This window comes from Homalodisca vitripennis, unplaced genomic scaffold, assembly GCF_021130785.1.
Source record: "Homalodisca vitripennis isolate AUS2020 unplaced genomic scaffold, UT_GWSS_2.1 ScUCBcl_699;HRSCAF=3265, whole genome shotgun sequence".
NCBI classification, from domain to species: Eukaryota; Metazoa; Arthropoda; class Insecta; order Hemiptera; family Cicadellidae; genus Homalodisca; species Homalodisca vitripennis.
The window spans coordinates 38,853-49,656 of record NW_025776806.1 but is presented as its reverse complement, the minus strand read 5'-3'; the positions used below and the strand labels follow the sequence as shown (position 1 = coordinate 49,656).

Sequence of the window (10,804 nt, the reverse complement as noted above, 5' to 3'; positions counted from 1 at the left end):
ACCAGGGGGGTTAACACATCAGGGGGTTGAATGTACAGGAGGTTATCAGGTCATACCAGGAAATCCCCGGGGGGGGGTTAAATATTACCGGGGGTTAATGACACACTTGGGCCTTTTTTTAGAGGGTATTGTGTCTGTGAACATAATAAATATTCCTCTGTCCCTATCTACTATTGACGCTTAGCTAACGCTCAGCCAACTCCCGAAGTCACTGAACCTTTTCTGTAGATCACGTGATTTCCTAAATCCCGTTTAAAATTTGTTTTGAGTTACGACCAACCGTTTAGCCGCTATCAAGCCCGGAATGTAAATTTTTAGGCGAAAATGTCCAATATTTTCACTTAATCGCGTTTTGCGGTCAAACTAAGGGAAATATAGTAAAAAGTCACTGGACCTTTTTTGTAGGTCATCTTATTTCCTAAATAAAACGTTAGTCTTATTTTGACCTCCGACCAATGGTTTCGCCGCTATCGACCCCAAAAACAAAAGTTTCGCGTAAAAGTTACAACAAAATTGTACATAATCACGTTTTTTTCGGCCAAACCAATCGAGATAGGGCAAAAGATTACTGGACCTTTTCTGTAGATCGCGCAATTTGCTAATTTGATGGGTCAATCAGATTTGAGCTACGACCAACGGTTCGGCCGCTATCGGGCTTGAAACATTATTTTTATCGAAAAAAATCTCTGGAATTTCAAATGTTCGAGCGTTTTGTCGCTTAAAACCATGGAAGATAGAGCAAAAAGTCACTGGACCTTTTTTGTAGTTCACTTCATTCCTGACCATGAATTTTTCGTCAGATCCGAGCTAGCTCGAACGGTTTCGCCCGCTATCGGGCTTACAAAAAATGCCTGCAGGGGTGAAGAATGCGCGATTTTTTGGGAATTTCTTTGAGGGGTTTGAAAATGAAAAATTCTCACTTTTCGGGATTTTCCTGGTGGTTACACGTGGAAAGCTATCTGTGTACCAAATTTCAAGTCTCTAACTCATCTGGAAGTAGGTTAGAATTAGTATACGTGAGTGAGTCAGTCAGTCAGTTACACATGCGGTTGTATATATATTAGACTCGCCTTCGGCTCGCTGGGGGCTACGCCCCCAGGCCCCCAAAGTAAGTGCCTTAAATTCGGGGGGATAAGCGGAATTCGGGGACAGGAGGGATTCGGTTGTTGGTTAAATTCGGACTTGAGGTTTTCGATTTACGTATCCCCAACTGTGTCCTTTCTCGTGGGAAACACATTATCAAACAATATTTAGTGTATAATGTGGTCTACAAGAAAGTTCAAGTAATATATTGCTTGTATTTCCCTTGGGTAGGGCCGTAAAACGCCATTACGTGCGAAATTCTTTTAATTTTTACGTGAAAATTGAGATATCGGGTCCGATAGCGGTCAAACCGTTACTAATATTGTTTACGCATCACGGCTGCAAGTTGGGAGATTTAGCGCTACATATGTTTGTGTCAAATTAGTTGCTAGTAACTTTAAGTCGATAAAACTGTTCTTTGCCCGTTAGTTTGTCAATGCTCAAATACGGAGACATACATTATTAACAAAATTACAGCTATTACAGCAAAATTACAGTCAATGATATTCTCTGATGTCGTGTGGAAATTTCCATATTTGGTTGTGTATATACATGTGTCAAATGATTTGGTAATAACTTATTGTTGTTGAAACTGTTGTTTGCCCGTTAGTTTGTCAAAAATACGGAGACTATATATTATTAACAAAATTACAGCTATTACAGCAAAATTACAGTCAATGATATTCTCTGATGTCGTGTGGAAATTTCCATATTTGGTTGTGTATATACATGTGTCGAATGATTTGATAATAACTTATTATTGTTGAAACTGTTGTTTGCCCGTTAGTTTGTCAATGCTTTAAATGCAAGCATGACGTATCCAGTCTCGCCACGGGGAGGCCGGCAAACGTGGAGACCATATATTATTAACAAAATTACATCAATCGTTGGTTAATGTTGATCTTCAATGTCGTGTACATCTTTGCATATTTAGTTGTGTATATACTTGTGTAAAATTATTGGGTAATAATGTTTTTTTATTGAAACTGTTGTTTGCCCGTTAGTTTGTCAATGCTTTAAATGCAAGCATGACGTATCCAGTCTCGCCACGGGGAGGCCAGCAAACGTTGAGACCATATATTATTAACAAAATTACATCAATCGTTGGTTAATGTTAATCTTCAATGTCGTGTACATCTTTACATATTTAGTTGTGTATGTACTTGTGTCAAATTATTTGGTAATAATGTATTGTTGAAATTGTTGTTTGCCCGTTAGTTTGTCAATGCTTTAAATGCAAGCATGACGTATCCAGTCTCGCCACGGGGAGGCCGGCAAACATAGAGACCATATATTTACATATATACAGAAAACTATTTACATCGACGAGGAGTTTTGTTTTGGCAGGCCCTCTAGCCTACTGCCGCATCAATCAGAATGGGGAGTTTTGTTCTGGCAGGTCCCATTGCCTACTGCCTAATCAGTCACTACGGGGAGTTTTGTTTTGGCAGGTCCCCTAGCCTACTGCCTAGTCAATCACGACGGGGAGTTTTGTTTGGGCAGGTCCCCTAGCCTACTGCCAGTGTCAATCACGACGGGGAGTTTTGTTTGGGCAGGCCCCCTAGCCTACTGCCAGTGTCAATCACGACGGGGGGAGTTTTGTTTGGGCAGGCCCCCTAGCCTACTGCCAGTGTCAATCTCGACGGGGAGTTTTGTTTGGGCAGGCCCCCTAGCCTACTGCTAATCTCAATCCGGTTCACTGAAGAAGTTCGCCGTACACGATGTTCTTCGCGTAGGCGACTTCATTTTGTACCCTTTCGGGGCGGACGAGGACAACTATGTCTTCCGGACATCGAACTCTACTGAGCAGGACGTACAGCTGGCCATGAGTGAAACAATCAGTGCGAAGATCGACTCCGACCTGATCTATTGTCTGACCTTGGCTCTTGTGGCCGGTCATCGCGTATGCCAGCATCAGAGGAAAACTGACGTCGACGGACAAGTAACGGCGAACCTTCAACGATCGCGAACCTAAAGATTATTCTAGGAATACCGATAGGTTGCGCGTCGTGAGGGCGTCTGACGGTAATCAACCGATTGGTTATAGCCGTCACAATGACCTTAGTGCCGTTTACAAGGCCGTCAGCGATATTTAGATTCCTCATGATGAGGCACACCGAGCCGATCTTAAGTCGCAGCACGTGATCAGGAACACCCTTTGCCTGTAGCCTGGTTCAGTAGAGGGACTTCAACAGCCAGATTGTCATCGTTTTCACGGTCCACAGTGTCGGCGCTTCGCAGCTCATGAAGGCGACCGTCTACAGAGTTCAAGATTATGTCGTTGATCTCTCTAACGTTCACGTTCAGAGTCGAGAGGATCGCACGACGAGCACACTGATCGGGATCGCGGAGTACGTCGGCAGGAAAGACGGTTGAGATGAGCACTTGTAATGCAGTGACATACCTCACCTCGGCCAAGGGAATAAGTCTGTCACTCTCTCTACCCTCCCCGAAAGTTGTGGACGGAACAGTGCCGTTGCCTACTGCGAGAAGGAAGTCAGAGTAGTCAACGGAACTGCTCGTCCTGTGCGGTGTCGTCAAAGAGAAGACGCGGAACAGTCGCCACAGACGCGAGGCCCGAAGTGAAACGCACGCGACGGCATCTGCCGTTCGTGCCTTTACAACAACGGGTGCGATCTGCCGGAAATCTCCAGAGCACAGAAAGATCTTTGCCACCGAATGGCTCATCACGGTTCATGAGATCTCGAAGCGAGCGGTCGAGGATCTCAAAGATGTAGCGATGGGCCATCGGGGCCTCGTCGAAGACGATGAGCTGTGCAGCTCTTATCAGTTCTGCGCGCTGGGACCCGTTGGTTATGTTCCAAACGCCAGACCCGTCGCCCAGATCGAGCGGAAGCCGGAACATGCTGTGAGCCGTTGAACCACCAGGCATGTTTCCAGCAGCGATGCCCGAGCTGGCGACGGCCAGTGCAATCTGACGACAACTACGCACGTGTGCCAGTATGACACGAAGAAGTGACGTTTTACCATATCCCCCGGGACCATCGAGGAAGATTACTCTTGAGGATCGGCGGTCACCGGGGTTGTCGAGAAGGGAAACGCACGTGTTGCAGAACGCGTCTCTGGTCTTCTGAGAGCTTTTGTTCCCATTCCTCGACAATGGCCCGCTGTTTGGTGCTCGCCATAGTCCAACAGCTCCCTTCCCACTTCCGTCGTGTCATCCTGCACGTCGGGGAGACCACAATCCACTAAAGACAATCCCTGCCGACGTAGACTGCGATCGATATCGATCAAGGAAAGTGTATACGCTCTTTCGGGGTCAAGCGGGCTCCTTTCCAAGTGGTCCTCGCAAAGGGTGTCACGGAAGGAATCCCACAGAATTGCTGCAGGAGCACCCATATTACAAAGGAGCACGAAGAAGGAACGAAGTCTCGAAGCGACCATGAACCCAGAAGCCTCTCGCAGCGCTTCGCGGTACTCATCCTCGTCCTCAATCAAGCCGAGCTGACGACAAACCTCCTGGAACGTACGGCAATCAGGACCACCTCGTGACAGGAGGTCGGAGTAGCCGCGCGACAAGGTGTTGACAAGAGAAGCATCCGAAGGTAGTAGAGTTCTCCACGATTAGGCGAGACCCAAAAGACCCTACATACCTTCCCTCCACGCTGGCGAGGTGTGATGAAGTGTTTCCCGTCTTGATGTTCATATATCGGTTCTGTTTTTGGTCTTTTGTCATGAATAATGTAGTTCTCAAAAAATGTCAGGTAAGTTAAACTGTCAAAAGTTTTATCAACAGGTCTGTTAAAATACAATATTAACTTGGAGCTTGATCTAGTTATCGCGGAGGTGAGATCACCGGGACGAAAACAGACGTGCTGTTTACCCTCAAGATGGACGGGTAGACACTCAACTGTCGGTTCTGACTTTGAGATTGGGAAGTCCAAGAGACGCCAGCATGCGTCGCTTGCACCAACCATTCTCTTAGTCACATAGTGTTCTACCTCGTCCTCTTGTTGCCACAAAGGAGTGACGGTGACATTTTGAAGTGATCCACCCTTCATCAGGTATTTGAATAGATACTTGATGACGCGACGAGTAGACGCAAGCTCCAAGTTAATGTGTGCTTCATACTTTAGCAGTAGTGCGGCGTTATATGGCACAACCCATCCATCGTGAACAGTAACAGACCTGTTGCGTGACTTGATTTTACCAGTATTACTATAATCCCGCCTGTACTGAACGAAGCCTCTATCATCTACGTGGGTTGTCTGGCATGAAGGCTTAGGATAGAACTTTGTGCAGTGACCCTTCCACAGCGTCCCCAGCACAGGAAGTCGGTGCGATGATCAGTGCCACAAGGACCGTGGATCATGTGCTGCAACACCAACTTCCTGAGTCTTCCACCGGCTTCTTCTTCCGAGGGGATGTCCGCGCGGATTGCAGAGTCGATTTCGTCTGCTTGTACTGGACCGTCTCCGTCAATCTTGAACACAATGTGGGCGTGAGGAAGGCCCCTCATTTGCATTTCGATGACGTAGACGATATAGTTCGTGCAGGCCGAACATCGCTCCGCTCCGCAGATCTCGAAGAAGCTCGAGGAGTTTGATCTGGAAGACTCTGCAAGCCGTGCTAGGGTCACTGCGTCCACTGCCGTGAGGACACGCTCTCTTGTTTTCCTCCCAAGTCGCGCTGTAAGTAAACGTGAGGAAGTACGTTGGTGAACCCAGGCGTGTGACGAGAGCCATCGCGTTCTCGTAATGGATCTTCATGTACCTGGGCCCACCAGTGAACGTACTTGGGAGGTAAATCTTTCCAGGCTGTGCCCCACCCTCGCCTTGGACTGTTTCATTCCCGAGCGATGTCGTTCGCTAACCTGCCTTCCTGCCGGACTACTGCGTTGAGCGTCAAGAAGCTCGTTCAGTTTGTCCTATCCGCAAAGCATTTTGGGCTGAGGACTTTGTCTGTGAAAATTTTATAAAACGAAGTCTCTCCTCTTCAAACCTAGCAAACATCTCGACCTGCCATGCTTGAGAAAGACGGCCAAGATAAGAGAAACGAGGATTGGAGAGTAAGAGACAACGTGAATAATTATATTGGGAAAGTTTTTTGCCGTTGTTGTCCAGCATGCCGATGTGCCAACCCAAAGTGCCTTGCGGATATAGTAGTGGATACTGGAAGGGCTCCATCAGAGGACTAAAGAGATCGATGGTAGAAGGTCTTCCAGCTCCCACTTTCCAGACGGTGAGCCGTCGAGGCTCAGTGACTGCATCTTCGGAACTAAGCACGGCGTGCACCTCAATACCTCTTTGCCTGTCACCAAGAACATTGCCATGAGTAGCTCGACTTGTAATCTGGAATTCTAAGTGAGCGTTGACCGAGGGCTCATCACTCAGCCGGCGAAATTCATGGACATATGGGTTCAATGAAACCAAGTAGTTTTTAATGTCGTCCACTATGTCGCCATCAAGTGATCTACTCATGGCCATGTTCCTGCGTTCTTCGCCGTCGTCGATATACAGGCGGCACCGGTTTTACGAATTGGACGTCACCGCCCGCAGTAACAAACCTTTGGCCGGGGGCGTCCAAGCTGTACACCTGGTGGTACATCCTCCCTTCAATTTTGAAGAATGATAGGCCACTTGGGTGCCGGTATCCGCCAGAAATTTCGAGGGCACATAGAGCAAAGAGGTCATTGTAGGCCCGCGCTCTATCGAGAAAGCGGCGATTAGAATAGAACGGTGCATTAAGGGGCGGTAACTTTGTCACATTATATGCGCCCACTCCACAGCACCACTTTTTTCTGCTTTCCTCTTCCTCGAACAGAGGTGCTTGGCAGTGAGGACAAATGAAAACGTCATCACACCAAAGACTTGTTTTTTTCAGTTTGTATAATTTTATGTCATAGAGTAGTACACCGCTCCAATATGCCATTGGTCCGTGGGCAACGATGAGACGAGCAAGTGAGATAGGTAAGTAATGAAGTTCGGCTAGTTTTGGATTATTAAGACGAAAACAATCTAACTCTGTCGTGACATGCGTCAAGGTGTCGTTCCTCATACCGATGAACGGCCCTTCCTGTGGACATCAGGATGTTGTTCGTCGTAACGACGGACGGCGTCCCTGTGGACCTCAGGATGAAGCTGGTCGTAACGACGGACGGCGTCTCTGTGAACCTCAGGATGAAGTTGGTCGTAACGACGGACAGCGTCTCTTGTGAACCTCAGGATGAAGTTGGTCGTAACGACGGACAGCGTCTCTGTGGACCTCAGGACGAAGTTGGTCGTAACGACGGACAGCGTCTCTGTGGCCCTCAGGGTGTTCTTGGCCGTAACGACGTACAGCATCTCTATGGGCCCTCAGGGTGTTCTTGGTCGTAACGACGTACAGCATCTCTATGGGCCTCAGGGTGTTTTTGGCTGTAACGGCGTACGGCGTCTCTGTGGCCCTCAGGGTGTTTTTGGCTGTAACGGCGTACGGCGTCTCTGTGGATATCGGGGTGCTGTTCAAGGTATTGAATTAGTTTATCACGAATAGTCTTAGAATTCCTTTTAATATAGTTTTTCTTTGCCTCTCTCACTTGCTCGTCTCTCGTACTTGCAAGTCGTTTGGGACGGCCACGGCGTATCTTTTTAGGCCTCCCAATGGCCTTGTGTTTTATTATACATTCTAACGGAGACAGAATCACCCTAGGGCTCTTTTTAAGTTTGGGATCATCAAGAACGTCCCACGTGGGTGGTGAATTGCATATTCTTAGTAGGATGTCAGAAGTTAGAGAATCAGACTGGACAACGTTGTGGGTCGGTGGTCGATAAAAACTCATTCGAGTTATAGTGAACTGTCTCGTCGACCCGTCAAAAGCAGTGTTAGACAACAATAACGAAGCCAGTCCAGGATAACTCTCGCACTAGAGATGGGCGTTATTTAACATAACAGGATAAATAACAGTGTTGCCGCGCGGCAACAGTTATCCCCGCAACGTGTTATCAGAAACTCCCTGTTATAACAGGATGACAACGAACAATGAAATTCATTCGTTTTCGTTGCCGGCAACGGTAAGCCTGTGCTGGTAACAGTCAATAGCGGCAGACTGGAAACTCTTCACCTGTTATTTGAGCAACGGTGTTATGACAAACAACAGAGTTGTAGGATGACAATTATTTCATTGCCGGGAATCTATCTACGGCTTGACAATGACAACAGCAGCTTGATCTGTTATTACAACACCACCCGTAACGATAATATAGTAAAGTAAAATAATCAAAATACTGGAGACGCGACATTGCGGCTTGGGGGAGGGGATGGTGCCTGTTCGGACATGAAAACCTGACCTGATTATTCACTTTGTTTATTCTATTATGATCCCATTCCCACACCCGCAGTACAATTGTTTTTAATTTGTTCAAGAGCAACATACAGTGTAATCTCTGCCTTATTAAACTATATGTGGTTTAAATTTTTATTTAAAATAACTATATTTCTTAATGTTTTCTTTAAAATAATTCTTGACAAATAATTGTAGAGTGATTAAGTTATGTGAAATAACACGTTTAATTTGTGTTTACTGTTTTTATTATTTATAAATATCTACATTGTAATTAATTTATATTAAAAATGAGTGGTAACAAGAAGCAAAAAACCAGTTACTTGTGGACATACTATACTGTGGTTGACGCTGACATAAAAAACTGCTAAGTGCGATTTATGTGGGCAAGTATTAAATTATAAGTCAACTATAACTAATCTTAGACACCACATTGAAAAGCGCCATCCTACTGTAAATTTACCAAAAAAAGATAAAACTTCAACTAACTTGCCAAGCCCTACGACAGCTTTAATTTCTACTAAAAACTCTACAATAGGCTCTACATCAATTTTACGTAATGAAACCCGAACAACCAAGTTCAGAAGCGCTAACCAATTCAAATCCACTAAGTGCATATTTTTCATCTTCTAGTGACGGTAACCAGTCAAGTATTAGATCATTTTTACCCCAATCTAAAAAGCTGAGTGAGACTCAACGTAAAAAACTCGATAAACTTCTCTTACAGTTGTTTATTACTGACTTTCAGCAGCCATTTTCAATTGTCGAAGACAGAGGTTTTGTTAACTTTGTGTCGGCTTTGAATCCCGCAATATAAATTGCCAAGTAGAAAAAACAATTTCCAATAGTATGATTCCAGCTGAACATGAGAGATGCTTGAATTTTGTTCGGAATGAGTTAAACTCAGTACAAAGTGTATGTCTAACCACTGATACCTGGACTTCTACAAATGTTGAAAGTTATTTGGGTGTAACTGTCCATTACATTTCAGAAAATTATGAAATAAAGTCGATATTGTTGGAATGTTCTAAAATGTCTGATTCTCACACAAGTGCTAATCTAGCAAAAGAGATCAAAACTATTGTTGACAAATTTCATTTATTTGATAAGATTTTAGTCGTAGTATCAGACAATGCCAGTAACATCAAAGGGGCGGTACAAAAGGACTTGAAATTGAAGCACTTTGGTTGTTTTGCCCATACCTTAAACTTGATTCTTCAGGATGCGTTAAAGCTGGTAAAAATGTTAATTGACAAAATAAAATTGATAGTGACTTTTTTTAAAAGGAGCACAAATGCAACTGAAAAACTGTTGATATCCCAGAAAAATATGGGCCTTGAGCCAAAAAAACTTATTCAAGAGGTTTCAACGAGATGGAACTCTACATTTTATATGGTTTCCAGATTTGTAGAGCTGCAGGACGCGGTAAAAACTACTATCGCTTTAATAAATAAAAAATTTACCTGTTTTTGTCAGAGGAAGAGTGGGGATTATGCAAAGAGCTAAGCACAATCTTACGTCCTTTTGAGGAGGTCACTTCACAGATTAGTGGGGAACGCTACGTGACAGGTAGCCAAGTGATACCCCTAACAAGAGGCCTGATGTCCGTGTGTAAAAAAATGCAAAAGGAGCCATTCAAACCAGTTTATTCAAAATATTATTAATGAACTGCTGCATGGTCTCGAGAAAACGCATGGAAAATGTTGAACACAGCAAAACAATAGCACTTGCTACTCTTTTAGATCCCAGATTCAAACTTGCTGTCTTCAAAGACGAAACTGCAAAGCAATTGATCAAAAAAACATGTACAGAACTTTTAGCTGCAATCTGGACAGAGACACATGGCAAACCTTGCACAGCAGATGATGAAGAAATTGGTAACACTCAAAACAAAGATGGCAACGTAGATTCCGCAAAATTTTCCGTCTGGGAGGACGTTGACAACATAATTGCCAAGGAGAAACCTACAGGTAACCGCTTTAAAATTTTATTCATAAATTTAGAATTTTCAATAAATTAAATTAGGGTTTTTACTTGTAACTACACGTATTTACTTTTTGTTTTAACTTTAACGCGTTGTAAGCTTTTTGGAGTTCACTGCTATGAAGGAATTGGTTTCAGGTACGAAGACCTCCGCTGCAATTGTCGAGTTGAACCGGTACTTAGATGACAGCTATCTAGGACGGAAAAAAGATCCTATGGGCTGGTGGAAAGAGAATCAACATGTATAACCCTATTATGAGCAAATTGGTGAAATTAAAATTTAACGTCATGGCTACATCCGTCCCATGTGAACGACTTTTTTCTAAAGCAGGAAATTTTTTGACAGAACGCCGATCAAGACTGAGTTCAAAACGAGCAGAGCAGTTGCTGTTTTTTGAATGGAAATCTAAATCTTCTACAGTAAATAGAAATCAAAAAATTTAAGTTATATATAAG

At 44.4% G+C, this 10,804-nt stretch overlaps 1 protein-coding gene across 1 annotated transcript; it reads left to right on the top strand.

The window, feature by feature from the left end:
• Positions 1-10,058: 10,058 nt before the first annotated feature.
• On the top strand, positions 10,059-10,596 carry LOC124370925. The gene is made up of 2 exons (XM_046829233.1): positions 10,059-10,335; positions 10,487-10,596. Exons 1-2 carry the CDS (start codon positions 10,059-10,061, stop codon positions 10,594-10,596), a joined length of 387 nt encoding a protein of 128 aa, XP_046685189.1.
• Positions 10,597-10,804: the final 208 nt, after the last annotated feature.

What these genes read in the sequence shown, in the direction of transcription:
- LOC124370925 (XM_046829233.1), top strand. Translation starts at nt 10,059, where the DNA reads ATGGAAAATGTTGAACACAGCAAAACAATAGCACTTGCTACTCTTTTA. An exon ending in TGCCAAGGAGAAACCTACAG is followed by an intron (nt 10,336 to 10,486) that starts GTAACCGCTTTA and finishes AATTGGTTTCAG; the next exon opens with GTACGAAGACCTCCGCTGCA.